The sequence below is a fragment of the Channa argus genome, chromosome 2, assembly GCF_033026475.1.
Source record: "Channa argus isolate prfri chromosome 2, Channa argus male v1.0, whole genome shotgun sequence".
Taxonomy (NCBI): domain Eukaryota; kingdom Metazoa; phylum Chordata; class Actinopteri; order Anabantiformes; family Channidae; genus Channa; species Channa argus.
In genome coordinates, this window is record NC_090198.1 from 14,352,237 (window position 1) to 14,370,195 (window position 17,959).

Sequence of the window (17,959 nt, forward strand, 5' to 3'; positions counted from 1 at the left end):
GTAAATTGAAAGGACACTGGCTTCTCTTTTACATCTAGTGAGTTCTTAGGCAACCATTAATAGAGATTCAGCCCAAATATACATCTAATAGTCACCCATCTAAATCCTGACTTGATGGAATATGGTGAAGGAGAAAAAGCTTTTGTGGTAGGCTGTTGTTGCTTAGTGAAATGTGGCACATTATTTAAGTCTGCTAATATAAGAATCATGCAACCTCTTTCAAAAGATATCTGCATGCTACTGTACAGAACTCACCAGAAAAGCAGACTTGCAGAAAATGAGAGAGATTCATGGCCTCAGACCCCTCTAGCATTTCTGGGTACAGTAAGTGCCCTTTTAAAGACCATCTTTACGGCATTGCTGCTCTATTATACAGTTCCTAGCGAAGAGAAAAAAAAAGATTGGAGACAAAGGGCTTAACATGCCAAAAGGGCCTAGACACCTTTTAAATCCAAGATATTATTGTGTATGGCCAGCACTGATTTACCAACACAGTCAAGAAGTAACTTCATCACCCAAGTTTACCCCTGCCCCTTCCCGAGTGTTCACACTGTGTGCCAAGTGCTATGTTTATGCAGAAAGTTATATGAATAATTCATCTTGCCCGTTATTACTTTGTACTCCTTTGATGAATTTGTCATCATGGGATGATCAAAGTAGTTATGCCTTAAAGTCAGTTTGAAACGTTTAACAAAGGAACAATTTTAACTTTAATTGACTTTAAAAACTCATCTTCGGATCCACAGAATCAAAACATCAACCCATAATGTGGGGATAATTTTTTTGATACTCTTTGGAGACTTTGGCCACTAGTAGTGCTATGGAGAAATGTTTTGAAGAGCATTTTGTTTGCATGCCATTCGTATACATGCAGGAACATCCCTGCTGCCAGTTTCATGCTATTACACTAATTGACAGTTGGCGACAGTAATGTGCCAAGAAACACAGCAATGAGCCAGGAACAACATGAAAACAGAAGACTGACAGAAAACATGGATGTAAACAACGCAGGTTTCAAAAACATCAGTTGTGCAAATATTTTAATGAACCCAACATATTTATTTAGCACATATATGTGTTTAGATTTGCTTAAAACAAAAAAGAACAATTAGATGTACACATATGTACAGTGCATCAATTGGAAGTAGAAGTTAACGTTAATATAATATCTGTCAGCAAGTGAACACCTCAAGTAACCACAGACAGTGTGTGGGTTTATGCTGTTAAATCTAATCCAGCAAATAACCGTGACCATAATCTTTGCATTCAGAAATAAGTGTTTAATCCTATTTCATGCCTAATTAAATACAGCACATGATGCCCATATCTTACCTCACCGTTATGCAAATGGACACTAAAATTAAAATTTCATCAGTGTTTTGCTGGACTTAGCTAGATTTGACTATTTTTATGCTATTAATATTCATTGTAACGTTGGCCCAAGAAATAAATTATGAGCCCTTTTTAAAGTGGATCTTTTTTCTTAGGATAAAGTGGCTTCACCCGCTAAAATGTATCAAGTTATAGTTTATTCTTCACACACATAAGCTGAGAAAGCTTCCATTGCAGCTTTACTCTAGTTTACAAAATACTGAGCCAGCAGAATATACGTATCAAAGACAGATGGATGCTTTTGCAATGCAGAAATTAGACAGGGTCAAGCTGAAAGGGAATCCTGCACATTAAGCATTGTAACAGATGGCAGAATTTGAGAGGCCAGGTACCAGAGAGCATAGTAACAAACAGTTAGATTGGCCATTTCATTGAAATGCCACAATGAATAGGAACTGAGTTACTACAATGCAAAGGCAGGGAGAAATGTGCCTTGTTCTGAAGTAAGTGGCTGAATGGAAGCATTGAATTCTGATTTAAAAGCATACCTCATTAGTTTTCTGACTGAAAAAAGGGGAAAAAAAGACATGCACACATCTCTTAGGTATTTCATTAAATGTTGGTGTTCCCCAGAGAGAATTAAGAAATTTCAGATCTATGATGGGCAGATGGTAAAGGGTTATGTAATCAATAGCTGTGTCAGCAACACTATAAGGGTCAAATTACTTTTCTGGATTTCGGGATTTCTGGATATCATATAAAAATAATAATAAGTAGCTTTTTGACATGCTGTTTAAAGCTTGTTTAAAGGCTGTCAGAGACTGTTAGACGTGTTCTTATAAAAAAATTGATTTAGAAAAGCCTAATTGTCTTTTACGCATGCTGCTGTAAATAGCCTGCTTTCAGTGTTCAGTTAATAACAAGCAGCTATAGGCAGTGGTGGCACCATCTTATAATGGAACATGGAATCAAATATGGTAACTGGATAATTATCTAAGTAGAGCTAGATTAAAATCCCATATTTTTATGGTCTTTCTGCCACTGCTAAGAAACCCTCAGATGCCCATATGCATTCTTATCAAATAAGGGTGAAGACCTCTATTAACCTTGCTTCATTTCAGGCATTTTCAGATTGGTGGGGTTTGTAGGCGTACAGTAGTAGATAATTTCTCTATCACTGTAGCATAATGTGGTATAGTTCATGAAAAGCTATGTAAATGGCCTGAGGATGGGAGATGAGTTTTTTACTCAGTATGATAACAAGCGCAATTATAGATTTGATATGAAATCCATGCAAATTAAGTCAATCGTTGCCTCTTCCATGTACTATATAAATGAATACATTTAATGTGTCTTATTCTGTTGTTAATGTATTTGGGATTTAACTGAACATGACTAAAATAGCATAATTGGTTTTAGTGCTAAATTGTTCATGTAGTCTATGGAAAATTGCATTTGTCGAAGATGGAGGTGATCTGTGGGACTTTTGTTTATGTGCTTTAATCAAGGTTGTCAGTTTGACCTGAATGCCTCTATCAGCAATGTGCCATCTGTCACCTCACTCATCAGAAAGGACCTCATCCTAGTCAACACTTTAATCAAACCGCGTGGTTGTGATGCCCTTTTCTATGCACACTTTAAATTGTGCAAGGTTGTAAATCAGACCCAGCTGCAGGAACCACACATAGTGTTGTAAACATGATGCTCTGAGATTATCTGAACGGATTTTACAATTTACCCAAATTTTCTTAGCATCTTTGCTTTTACACAACAGTCACTGCATAGGTGTACAGCCTGGGCTTTAATGGGTTAGGGTTTAACTTGACAGGTTAGAAAAACTTGTCACTTGAGATGGGGGGCACTGAGTGCTCCGGTGGTGAAAGCCTGTCTGGTTGTAGTGACAAAGTCAACGCATTTTCAACAACACTTTGACATGTAGCTCTTTGGTGTTAACAGGTGTCAGGTGCCTCATCTTTCGAGTAAAACACACACACGCACACACACTATCACCTGACATCTGTTTGATCCTATGACATAGCTTATTCCATAATCATTATATACAGCTCAGCGGAGTGGCTAGTTACAAATGCTATGTGTTATAATTTGTCCTACTTGAAAAACCAATTGCTAGATGATATTTCTCTCTCAGTTTTTGAAAGCCATTATAAATCCATTTGAAAAATGGATTATTTCCAGCGGGCAAATAACTGATCAAGCTCTGAGTCTATGGTAACATTTTTTACTTAATGCTCTGATCCTACAGCAGTTGTCATAGTCTTGTCTTAATTGCTTCATTACACTTCTCATTGAATATGTCTCGAAGCAGCAGTATAACGAATGCATTGGAATGCAAATTGTAATCTGTAGCAACCCTAATCTATTATAATCTATTTTAATATCAGAAACTGCTTACCACTCATTTCCATTTGATTGTACACACTGTACAGTATTATCTTAAACTGCCAGTGCCAGACTGACTTTAAGTATAATGTGTTACCTAATGAGGAATATCTCAGAAATACTCATAGAATAATTTCCAGAGATTTTACGGGTTGTAAGAAATCTATAAGAGAACTTCTTCTGTGAAACGCACATAAAGTCCGGGCACGCAATTACACGCCGAAGCAATGTCAAATTTGCTGTTGAGGTCAGACAAAAACATGTTCGCAGTTTGTAAGTGTGCAGAAAATCATAGTCCTGCAACATATGTGTAGGTTGGTTCTTTGCCTGAGGATGATTTGTGAACAACTTCACAGACACATACCCAAACAAATTTCCACAAGAGACAGTGGTGGGCTGTGAGCTTCTAAACTATACATTTAATAAGGTCTGTATGCGAGGGGGAATGAAAATGCAGTAGCAGAAAGGCTTTTGGGAAAGACTTAAGGTTATAACATATTATTCTAACATGAGCGCCAAAAAAACCCCAAAATAAAAACACTCAGAGTGGTGTGTATAAGCCAAGACCATGGCTCATTCCCAACTTCTTTGTGGCACAACTGGGAGATATGTCAAAACAGAAATAATGTCTTAATATTTTAAGCCTTAACCACACAGGTATACGTATATATTTAGACTTTTTTCTGAAAAATCACTCCAGAAACATGCAGTCTCTTGTGAGAATGGGATAAAACGGAGGCAGAAAAAGCAGACATTATGACTTTCAGTCGACATTAAGTGTTAATGTTCAAACAAATGGAGCCTACACTTGATTTAACACATCGATACATGAAATGTAACTTGAAAGCATCACGCATTGTTTTTTACTTGTTTACACATTTTGAACTTACAGCCATGCAATATGATGCAAGTCAGTTAAAAATGATGAGAGCTGCTGAGTCTCCCTAAATTTAAAAGACCGGGCTTTTTAATTTTATCAACAAAAGAACATTTACTGTAGCATTTTTACAGTGCATTAAAAAAATATGACATATGTCCAGAAAAGAAATTTGATCATGCTATTTAAAGTAGAACATATACTCTCCTTGATGATTTGGCTTTTATATATAGTTTTATATGTTTCTGCTCAGTCAAGATGGAAATAACACTATTACACTACTATACTTTGGTGCAACAGGTGTATCAGATAATATATCAGGCTTTAACATGACAGACAGGTCATGGTTCATACAATATACCAATTGTAAATTTCAAAGAGATCAAAATCTCCTCTTGTCAGGCATCTCGGCCTTTTCAACCTTCCTCTTAAGAGAGCTGTGGTAAGAAAAGACTTTCTTCTCTCCGCATGTTTCACTTTGCATTGCATTTCATCATGTCGGGCCTAACTGTGGCCAGCGGCTTTGTCTCAGAATCAGAACTTTGTGGTTGATACAGGTGCTTCAATATACCAACAGAACACACACACACACACACACACAAATATTGTGAAAAGGGTTGATCTGAGATTATACTAAAGACTTGGCAAGGTAGCAAATCACTGAGGCAAGTAAGAGCCAGAAAGCCAACTCCTAAGCTCTGTAAAGACAAGGGCCTTGTAACTGTCAGTCTGCCTGGGGAGAAAGAATAGATTCAAAGAGTCTTGCCTATTCCAAATTGATAATCCAGCCGCCAGTGGGTTTCTCATCCAGATCGGAGTGGTGCACCAGCAGGGTACAGTAGTTAACCAGTAATCAAGTCACATCCGTCATCCAATTCCAAATTCTCCACCTCACACTCCCCCCTCCTTCCTGGCCTCTGCCTGGCTTAACTTGTCCTCTTGTGTTTTCCCTGAGTGACACCTGAGTGAAGTTGGGGAGAGGCTTGCCTGATTGGCCTTGATGTGAATCAGATGCATCTGCCTGCTTGTTGCCAGCTTCCAACTTCTTAGCTATCGTTCAGAGCAGAGCAAACAAGACACAGAGCAACAGAGCTTCTAACAGATAAGTGCTGTCAGTACTGCATTTTTGGTTTTGTTATAGACCCTTTTAAGTGTATACTTGTTTTATAAAGTAAGCACAAATGCAGTCTATAGCTACAGTATGTATATTTATATACTACTACAGAAATGAGGCTCTCCTGCAGAAATGTTTGAAATGAAGAGTACCTTTTTTAATGTCAAAGATAATTATGTCCAACAAAATGTGACATGATTAATGCATTAATCATTTAGCTGATTGACTTATGCAGAGAGTAAGACATGTTTCAATTGTCATGATATCCTGCATGCATTTTTTCTGTTTTTAAACAAAAATTGAGTTATGAACTGTTGATTGCATGTTTAAAGATGTAATCTTGGGCTTTTAAAAACTGTGATAGAAAACTGAACTCTTTTTAAACATTTTATAGACGAGTTCATTCATTTATTATCTTCAACCACTTATTCTGTTCGGGGTTGCAGGGGGCTGGAGCTTGTCCCAGCTGTCTCCAGTCTATCTCAGGGCCAACACAGAGAGACCACCATTCACACCTACAGGCATTTTAGTCACCAATTAACCTAATATGCATGTCTTTGGACTGGGGGAGGAAACCAGAGTACCTGGAGGAAGCCCACGCAAGCACAGGAGACATGCAAACTCCACATAGCACAGCAGGTAGATTAAAACTGGAGACTTTCTAGCTGTGAAGCTGCAGCACTACCCACTCCACCACCGTGCTGCCCTTTCTGGTCGTTTGATAGAATTTAATTTAATTAGGATAAAGTCCTTCACATAACACTGAGCTTCAAGGAAAATAAGTAGAGATGCTACATCACACGTTCACATATTGAATAAATCTGGCAAAATAAAACTGCATTGGTAGCAAGATTAGTTAGGTAATGTGTAAACAAATAGCTCAGTCATTTACCATCTGGGGGGAGATGTGTGAGGTAAAATTCACACCTGCAGTGCAGGTCAGACACCAGGCTAATGCTGGTTAGATAATTGCCTGCTGGACACACGTCTTAGACAACAGTGTGCATCATGTTGACATCGGTTTAAAGTTCATATTGGCCAGGTGTGTTGGTCACATAAAATTTGATTAAACAGCTATTTTATGAAGTGCTTTGTGTCATCCCATGGCTAAAATCCTCCATTAAACACTTACCACCTCTGCTAACCAGTTTCCTCAGGGAAACACTGCAAATCAAGTTACCATCAGCTAAAGGTTTTGACCTTAAGATATGGTGTTTTTCTATGTCCCTTAACAATATTTTAGTACTTTTGGTATTGTTCTATCATTGTCTTACCACCATATATTATACACTACATGAAAAAAATAAATACAATAATTAAATAAATAAATAAATTCAAAGCACTCATTTTATCATGTTTGTTTACAGATCAGGGTTGTGGCTTTAATTGTTAAATTTTAGTTACTTCACACTTCTGTCACAGCATGCTGTTGCTCACTCTACTGCACTGACAAATTAAGCCAAAAATCTCTAGTTGTAGTGCTAATGTCCTGAGGATGTTGCCTCTGGTGTAAAACAACTCGTTTCTTGTAGCGTTCTCCGACAACAAAGCTGGATTAGATGCTGTTATAAAATGTCTCTGAGGGAAAAAGTGAGGCCCTCCCACTCAAAGGGACCACTTTATCGTCCGCATTAGCAGTAGGAATTGATGTCTGGCAGAGTGCATCTTTCAGAGTAAACAAAAAAGTCCAAGCTCAATCTAGCTTGATTATAGCACAACAATCACTGAAGCTGGAATCAAAGCTCTGCACAGCTTTGAAAAGTAAGGATGAGCAGAACTGCACTAGATGCAGTCAAATCCCAGATTTAATTGAAGCTGGCAACTGTAAGAGGTTCCTGGGATGCTTTTAAAGCCGTAATGTTTGTGATATAGGTCCCTAGATGGGAGATTCTTCCATGGAAAGATAGAATGAGTCACACTGACAGCATCCATCAGGCTGAAGAAGACATAGAAACTAAACATTAACATCTCTGTGATGTAAAATACATGAATACGTAGAGAATGTATGGAAAACAAACTAAAGTGGATTTTATAATTAGGCAGAATAAAAGAGAGTTTGGCACTGACTGGGTTAATATCAAATGAAATGCAGCTTTTTCAGGCATTCTCCTAGTTTGACTGAGAGGGTTTCATGTCACTGTGAAAATGATTTGGATTGTACATGACAACACCGAGAACACAGTGGATTGTCTAATGAGCTCAACCCAAGCACAACATAGAGAGATGCACTCGGATGGGGGCTGAAGGTAAAACTGAGCAAGAGGCAGAAAGAGAAAAATATTATTTATTTAAGTCAAATTTAGAAATTCTGTGGTTTTCCAAGCGAGAATAGGCATCATGTCAGCATACTGTATCACTGCTAAATGGAAAGGTTTTTCATGTATCTGTTAAACTTCTAATTAATTTTTTTACCAGTTTAACTTCCATATTTGTCTTCAGAATTTTGAATGCTGAGGTTGGACCTGACAGGCAGGAGGTCTACAGGAAGACCAAATAGGAAATTTATGGATGTAGTGAGAGAGGACGTGAAGGTAGTTGGTGTGAGAGAAGAGGATGCACATGAGGCACATGAGTCGCTGTGGCGACCCCTGATAGGGAACAGCCGAAAGGAAAAGGAGAAGATTTGTGTTCAGAATTTTGTCTCATTTGTGTTAATGTTCGAACATTGGTATTTACCCATGCTATAAAGTGCATATCTGTCTAGAAACTGTATTGTTTTATGTGTAGAGAGTGATAGAATGCTGAATGTCGAGGGAAAGTAATTGGCATCTACTTATGCATGAAAATGCCTGCAAGAAATCATTGAATTATTCATCTAATATGCTAAGTATTTCTATTTCAATTCCTGAAACCTCCCTTGGTGAAAAATTATATAACTTAAATGATGAACAAATTTGAAGGACTCACTTTTGAGGACTGAGGAAATGGAGGGGGGGGGGTTAAATCGTTTTCACATTGCAATTTTTACATCCACACACATAAACACAGGTAAACATACAGTTCATTTCATCTCTGCCATCTTTTAGTTTTTAACATATGCTTCAAGAAAGAGTGAAAGATACATTTGGGTTACAGTACTTTTAATATATAGTAAATTGTACTCTTCAAATTATATTTACATCAATGCTTTATTATTATTTTGCAGGTCAGCTTTAACAATCGATGCCATTTTTCTATTGATATATGTACATTTTTTACCTATTGTGGCATATTTATCGGTTCAGTCAACTGAATCGTTAAAACATGTTTTATTTTAAGCATCTATAACAGGGCTAGGGAGACAAAATAATTCCTAACAATTGCAGTGTCAATAACATGCTGAAAACATCATGTGTAGCACCACAGTACTGCCATAACTCCCATGTGGGAATCCAGTAGGGTGATTATGCTTGTCAAAGGCACAGAATTACCCATAATCATAGCAAAGAGTGCCGTCAGTAACACATGAAAAGGGACAAAAGAAAAAAAGAACATAACATTTTCTTTTAAATACACACCCTTTTTAGTTAAAATGCCCAGCATTGTTCCCGAAAACCCAGTTTTTGAGTTGCTAAAAAGGTACTTTTTGGAAACATGGGGGTGCTTTAGAACACTGCAAGAAAATAACCTGTTTCTTTGATATAGCCTACACTCAACAGAATATAAGACAAACAACATGTTTTGTTCATTAATTTTACAAAGATACAAGCTTCTTAGTCTTATAATTTATGTTACATTTGCATTGCGTTCCGTAGATGTCCTCTAATAGTGTGTCGTTCGAGGTCTATTAATCACTTTGACCTATACTGACAAAGCAAAATTGGCTTCCTCATCACTGATTGTTTCAACATACCCTGCACTAAACAATTAAAGAAGATTTAGTGTCAGACATCCCCTGACATGCATGCAATTAATATTCCCTGTTGTCTGCGATGTTTATACAACAGTTGGTAAACATGACTGACTTTTGTTGTAGATGCTGAATGGTGGTCATGCTCTGCTAGACGGATATATTAATTCAGTGACAGGCCTTGGGCAGACCCCCTTATTAAAACTATTTATTTGCCCGCCTAATGGCATAATTAATCCAGCCTGAAATTGGAAGTACCACATAAACTGCTGTCTGCCCATAACCTGAATGCGTCAAATAAAGTCCTCTGATGCCCGGTAGCTGCTGGTTTCTCTGGCTGCCTCCTTGTAAACTATTAAATATGTGACTTTGATCGTACAATCAGAGACATGGCATGGTATATTAGCATATGTAACACTGTATGGAATCTATTTTCATGTTCTAGTTTAAAATTTGGAAGCACCGTGAACCCTCTGAGAAATACTGACTCTTGTCTACGGCCACTTTTATCCTGTAATAAGTGATGCGAATTAAGGTGTACAATAATGATACCTTATAGTTCCAATTTACCCTCCTAACTACTGACTGCTGATGCTTTCTGTCTGTTAATAGTGTGAAGAAAAAGAATGAACATATTACTGCTCCTATGTGTAGCTAATTTTTTTTCACATTCAAACTCAATTTTGCTTAATCTCAACTCATCCACAAAGAAATTACTGTAAGTATTGTGCAATTTGTTTCCACAGAGCTGATTGTATCCATGTAAATACATCTGATAATTATGATTTTACAAATGAGGCAGCTTGTCATTGTAAGATTGCTGAAATCGCTGATTGGTGATAATGTTTTCAATCCCCCCGTGTCTTATCTAGTGACTCTGGAACTTACACTGATAAACCAGGATGCAGGGGACAGCAAATAACACCAGGGTTAGAAATGGGCCACAAGGCATTTCAGCAGCACTTTGGGATCAAACTTCAAGGAAAAAATGTTTAGGATACTGTCTTGCCCTGAATTGGGCCTCTTGGGGAGCATATGTTTATTTTAACTGAATTCCTTATTAAATATGTTAATTTAGACTGCTTGTTTACGCACATTTAGTGAAGCAGCCTACTAAGACTTATTTTGCTTAAAGAGCTACATATACAACTGTGTTAATTTGATTAAAACATTGTGAATGACAAATATTTTAGTAACAGGCATTATACGCACAAAGACACCTTTTTACTCATGTTGGAAAGTAACTCGTTTTGTTATCAAGATGTAAAGTTATGTAAAAATGAAAAATAGCAGTATACTTGTTATGGACTGCTGGATTATGTGAGTAGTCGACGTGTGGAATGAATGATTGATGGAGCTCAGATTCGGTTGTGGGTGTTAAAAATAACAGGTCTGCTAGTGAAGGGGCCTCCAAAGACACTGAGCCCAGGGGAATCCTTTCATTTGTCCTTGTCTGAACCACCAACCGTCTCCTGCAAATTTTCCAAAAATAGCAGTAAGCATTCATTGGATGGGGGGTTGCAGCACCAGATCATTCACCCTGCTAACACACTGAGCTCCTGTATGGTTATTTTACTGCGGCTAATTGATAACCAGAAGATGCTACTCTTCGTGCCTTTATATCAAGTTTTACTGGGCTCTGTCAGCTCACTTTACAGGACAAACAACATGGGCAGAACGATCCCCCTGTTCCATAAACAAAGGTTGAATGCGATACAGTAGGTAAAGCAATGCAACCAGTTAACAAAAGGGTACATCAAACGGTCAGTGAGTAAAGGATATTTTTATCACGCTGATGTTACTCTTGAGTCTGAAGCTAGAATAGATTCAATAGATTACTATACTGCCTTTTATCGTTTTTTTATGAAAATCACACTGCTGGAAGTTTCTTAAAGGCTGCTGTCTGCTCTGCTTACTTCGACTCTAACCTTAAACCACTAATATTAACTGCACGATTATTATTTTTTTTGACTTTCCAAACATTACAGTTTCATTTTGAGAATGGGGTGAAGAATGTGGTTGCCTGTCATAAATTGATTCAGGAACCAAAAAAAAAAAAAAAAAAACGAGAAAAAAGAAAACAAACGTATCCATACCGGATTACAATTTAAAGTAGGATTAGGATTTTGCTAGTTTTAGCTCATGTAAAACTATATCCCTCTCTGACCTGCATTATGTTAAATGGCTTTTTCACAAAACCGAATCTCATTTTTCTAGATGGTCTATTTCTATCAAATAACTCCACAGACATTTGTACTTACAACAACTGCTAATGATGCAGATATATTTTTGGATTAAAAGTATAAATAAACATTTGAGTAAAGAAAAGGTGCACTTCTCCGTTATTGTATCTGCATTGCAATTGTGTTTAAAGGCCAGCATCTGCCAGTGGTGAACCATGAGCCACTGCAGCTACGTCCATAAGGCCGGATGCCACAGCCTTGGCTTCCTTTATTGAGCCATTGCTTGGATGTTGATGGTTCGGTGGCATTTCCTTTAGCCTCAGCAGTTCTCTTTCACATTGCAGGGTCAGCCTCATATAACTCAGACCTGCTGTGACTCCAAGGGTAAGGAAATATTTGTCCTCAATAATAAAATCCAATAAATGATTCCTCCCCCTCAGTCTCAGGAGTTTGATGAGTTTTATGAAGACAGCCTGGGACCGACTTCAAACTGCAGATGTCTGAAATGAAAGATTTCATTATCTTATCACCACTGCTTTATGGCCATGTTCGTGGTGGTGCCATGCTGATCACAAGCCTTTTTGTCAGCATTGTAGTCATCATTATTTCGCATTTCTCTGCTGTTTTCAAAGCAGAGAAATGGGAAGAGGCTGCTAGAACACTGGGCTCTGCAGTTGTTAGCATTTGTTTGTTGTAATAAGCAATTTATAGGGGATTAGGTAGAGGAAAATTCAGAGTTTATCTAAGAACCTTGTGATGTGCCTGTTTCTGTGTCAGTGAGCTTCAGATTATGGGTCTCTTACATGTCACAGATACCCGAGAGCCCATGCCATTGGGTAATGAATAATATGGCACTCAGGGAGGAATCTCTCACCCCATCTTCCCCTGTTGCATGGACCTGCAATAAATTCCCCGCCAATGCCATATGGTGGCAAGTCATGTGTGGGATTCAGTATGCTATGTTATTTATTTATTTCCCAGGTGTCGCTTTTCTATTAGTAATTTATGTGTCATTGTGTATGATCTGCTGCCGGGACCTATGACACAGGATGTGCAGGGCTTTTGGAAGGTGGCCCAGGCTGAAACAAAGCCATGGATTCAGAATAAAGTGGCAGCACTCAGCTCTCTCTATGAGTATTTCAGGGTGTTTTTGTTTGTTTGTTTGTTTTTCTTTGGACCAGGCAAGGGAGAAATGGTCATCAAATCAGATTCTAACAGCAAATCATGTAGGGGCTGAGCTAATGGAGAGATTTTGTCACTAGCAGCAAGTATTTAGCAAGAATTTATTCAACTGTATCAAGTGCATATGCTTTGCTTGAAGCTGTTGTTGTCATTTGGAGTTTCTGATTACATAAGAAAGTAGGAACAGATAATTATTCTTTTGATATTTCTGATTTTGTTGCGAAGGAAAATGGAAGCATCTCATTAACAAGCTTTTGTTGTGTTTACCTAATATTCAACCCCATTATTGAAATCAAATGTATTAGCTACTAATGTGCAACAGCAAATAGATCTCGAAAGAAACTAGGGATTCAAATTTTAAGCAATTCCAATAATCAATAGTTGAACAACTTAACAATCAATATTAAGTTCTATTTCCATAGAACATTTTGTAATTGCTGGCATTAACTACAATGTTCACTGCAAAATGATAGCAAATTTAAAATTTACAAAAGAGTAAATTTAAAAAAAACTACTTGTTTGTTGAATTATGAATATAAGCAACACAAAACAATGACCTAATTTTAAATTGTTTAGCTCCCACTCCCATGTATGGCTATTTATTTAATGGCCAAACAAACATCCAACAAAAAGTTGTTCTCTGTGTGTCATCCAACCCCACACAGCTGGCTCAGATGCTTCTCTGACAAGATACATTATCAATCATTGTGGAGCAGATTGATATGTGTGCTGCCTTTACCCATGGAAACAATCAGGACTAACATTTCATCACACTAGCATCTTCATCGGTTAAACAGAGTAAAGGCATGTAGACAGGACTTTAAACCTACTGGATGAATGAATAGAAAGGTTGGGATTGTCCCAGGCCAATGTCTGAGACACACTTCAATGTTCTACCATATCTTACCAAAATACATATAAACAAAACACTAAATCGTAAAAATTTAAATTAAAATCATCTCTTACGTAACAAAGTATTTTCATTAGGTCTAAAAGGTTTACCTGTGTTAAACTCGTAAAAGTAATTAAAATGTGACTGAATCAATCTTAGGTTTTTCTGTTTCATTTATTCAAATAAAACATTGCATGGGAACTTAACTGTGAAGTCGTTATGTTCTTCTGAAAAACACAATCACATTTGCTGTTTAGTTGATAAGAACGTAATTTTTAGAAGGCAAGATTACCACTAGGGTGTAATTTCAAAAACTGCCTGCTGTAATGGGGGGCACTGTTTTACCAAATTTGACCAAAGTGAAACCTAGCAATTGCCACAGGGGCACTGTTTAAACAAGTACCTGCTGCCCCAGGGGCGCTTTTGATGAGAGGATATGAGAGGATAAGGCAAAATAACCTTTAGGCATTTAGATTAAGGCACTTCTTGGCACAGAAGGCCACACTGTGGAATGTTAGAGGTTGGATGAGAAGGTTTACCATGCGTTATGATACTTCTCCACACTATCTGCAGAAGACAAAGGTGTAGTGGAGTTTCAGGGTGAAATTCATATTCATATTCATATTCATATTCATATACACTTCATTTTAACCACTTGCCACTAAAAATCTGTCAGTAATGTGGAATATTTAACATCTTTTTGTTATTAGATGCATGTCAATTAAAAAGGAAGATCAAGTCATTAAGTAAGAACAATCCAAATGGCCAAATGGTTCTATAAGCTTTTGTTCCATTTCTTCCTGTTCACTTATGAAATGCCAGGTTCTTTAAACCTTATTTTTATACTCAGATCTTCTTTGTGCCCAGGTCTTTAGTGCACCAGTGGGAAATTCACTATTTCATTCAAAAGGAAAAGAAAAGGAAAGAAAATCTTTATTATAGGTATAGTTCATGCAAACATTCTGCAAAGTAATATTTGCCTTTCTGGAAGCTTAGTAATAAATGACAAGAATGTCTCTACAGTGCCATTCAGGAGTTCAATTTTGGAAAGAGAAAAACAAGATTTGACAAATGTGGCCTGTAGAATTTTTCAGTTAATAATTGGATGGACTACATGAATATTTAAATGTTAATACAGGGGACACCTCTGGTCAAAGGACCTATCGCTGTAAAACGAGCTTCCACTAAATTAGTTGATTGAAACGAAAGGTTTTTTTTTCTTTCTTTTTATGCATCCAGAGACTCGGCTCAGTAGATATTAGTTTTCTCCCCTATTGCTCTACCCTTTAGCTTTAAAGGCAGTGCTTTTAATCCAGTTTAAAACACCTCTTTCTCCCAAGGGTGCCAATCAAGAGTGATTTCTCTTAGCCAGTAGCAGACATTTAGTAGTAAAATCTCACACTCATTCTCTCAACAGACAAAGCTATGATGGGCTGGAAAAGAAGCTAAAGGAAGTCTTCAGTGAACGAAGCGGCATCCTTCACCAGCTCTCCAAGACATCAAAGGAATTGGACATCATAAAGGGCAACCTTCAGGTGGGACTCTTGCTATTTTATTTTAAGATACACCGACAGTGTGTTAGAAGGATAAACCAGCTGTGAGTTCTCGGCCAGAGGTAAATTTCCAGTTTGTGTTTTCGGTCATCTGATAACTAGGAAACCCATGACTCCCCTCAGTTATCTTTCATCATTCTGCTGTATAGCAACTTGCTGTTATTAAATATTAATGTGCAAATGTTTTTCGATTAAGTGAGCCCACCCATTGTTGCATATGTGATGTGTTACTAGAAATGCAGCTGCTGAATATGCGATACACATTTGGAAATGCAGACCAGTTAGTATTTAAGCTGATTGTTTGTAACTGTCATTTTCAGCAGTGCTAAACAGCCTATGAAGGAGATGGAAATGAATATAAAATATGAAAGGCCTATAAGATGATTCAGTTTTTAAACTTTTTTGCTTTGTCTAACGCCTTCAACATGTCTTTACATGCACTTGTCCCTCTTATGCATTGTGCTATTTTAACCATATTCACAATATGATATAGAAACTATTCTGATAGTATGATTCTAACCTTGTCAGGTTACTGCTTATCTGTGTCTTTGATCCCTCTACATCACAGATACTCTCACCCAGAGCAGGTATTTATAGGTCTATGAAACTTTCAACTGAGGCTGCTCTGTCCACCCTTTGTAATACAATGATTTGTTTAATTTAGTTTGTTAATTATTAAACTTCAATTGCACACTTAAGGCTTAGACCAAGACAGACAACAATTGGGGTCCTTTTGAGAGCTGTCATTCCAGTAAACATCTGGATTTATAGCTCCTCCCTTTATGAACCAGGATTGGCTGCAATGTATTTGCATTAGCTGCGATGCTCATTTGGCTGGTAGCTTGATTTATGAAGTTTATAATTATATAGTTATAAAGACAATTTTTTTTATAGCTATAGTTCATGTAAACAAGTGAAGCAATATTTGCCTCCCTAAAAACTCAGCTTAAACAGACTTGGACAATTCATAAGTAATGTACGTTATTATACATCTTTACACAACTCAATTATCTCAGTGCCAGATGCTGCACATCACTTCCCACCAGTCAGTTTAGGTCAACTTCATTATGGCTCTTCACAGTGACAAGAAAAGAACAGAAACTCAATTATATATTCAAATATTATTATTCACTATATTTCTGTCACATTAGTGTGTGCAAAGATGATCTTTCAAAACATGCCTCTCTTTTGGACCTTTAGACCTTGGGTGTCAGATGCTGTGCCTGCATTTCTGTGTAGTCCATCCAAAACTGCAGTCTGAGTGATAGTTTCCTCTTGGCAGGGTGTTAATGTTTTAAGGCTTTAGGCAACTTTTGTGGGCCAATAGAATTGTCGGAAATCAATAATCAAACCATCATATGTGCATTTCCACCACTTGTGTGTGTTTGTGAGAGCTGTCCCACGTGTCTGGGAAAAGCTCATGCAGTCTGGCTACCATCACCCCCGGGGGCAAGCTTTGATGTCTATTCACTCCAGGCTAGCTAGGTTGGCATCTATCTTTGCCCTGGGCCCTGCGCCAGCATGCTGGGCAGGGCAGAGGTTGGGTTAAATTTGTAATGGTGCGCTGTGGAACAAATCTATTCTCCAGGGGCAAAAACATCATCTACATAAAAATCATCAACTTTTAAAAGAAAATCAAGTCAACAGAGAGAAACATTTAGTATTTCTGGAAAGATTTGATGGAGCAAGTGTTCATACTTTTAACGAGTTGCCCCTAGGTGTAGGTCAGAACCCCTAATAATTAAACTTTGTGTGGTGGGGAATTTATTCTTGGCAGCAGCTCCCGGGTGGGATCTCATGAAGCAGTAAATACAGAAAGAGGAGGTTTTTTACCCTGCACCTAACTTTGGGCATTTGGAACAATTTGGATTGTACTTTGAAAATTAACCCCATGAGGCATTTGAATACAAGTTAAACAGTGTTTTGATTTAATCCTATCTCATAATCACATAAAGATATATATACAGTATTTTTTACCTGCTGCATTTCACCTATAAATGGGTATGATGACTCTAGAGCTAGTGATAATTTTGCTATCCCTGAGAAATTGCATTAAATGACAGACATCAGTGGAAATGGGTTAGCTTCTGGGGAATGAGAGTCAAATCATTTTTCACGCTTATCTCTGGGTCAGAGAGAAAGCAAATAAAAAATGTTACTTTTTGCAGTAGCCTCTAAGGTTAATAGCATTTGCTTTCATTTGAACTCAAACGTAAGCATGAAAAATGATTTGACTGAAATCATGTTTATTTTTAACTCTCTCAGAGGCTAACTGGTTGCACAATATCTGTACTTAAACATGGTTTTGTGTTTCCTCTAGTCATTACAAAGGAGGCAGAAGCAGCAAAATTAGCACTAGCTGTAGAGAGAAATACAATGGGTAAAGACCTATTTTTTTAAACCTGAGGTTATCTGTGCATTCTGTAGCAATGATAATAGACAGTCAGTTATACTAATCCACTCTTTCCAAAGAGAAGAAAAGACAATTAAGGTCACCTGAAGGTTTTTTCATGTAGTTTAAAAAAATTCTAGAATATGTAATAAACAGTATATTCACACTTATTTAAAAATTAAAACTGTGGGCACTGCAATTTGTA

General features: G+C 37.4%; 1 protein-coding gene across 3 annotated transcripts in view; it reads left to right on the plus strand.

Moving 5' to 3' along the window:
- The window catches only part of luzp2 (leucine zipper protein 2), a 135,501-nt gene that overhangs the window by 53,720 nt on the left and 63,822 nt on the right, over positions 1-17,959 (plus strand). For all 3 annotated transcript variants that reach the window (XM_067495656.1, XM_067495655.1, XM_067495654.1), the window contains exon 2: positions 15,227-15,344. In XM_067495656.1, coding sequence (XP_067351757.1) covers positions 15,227-15,344 — 118 coding nt within the window. The remainder of the gene's footprint in view (positions 1-15,226; positions 15,345-17,959) is intronic.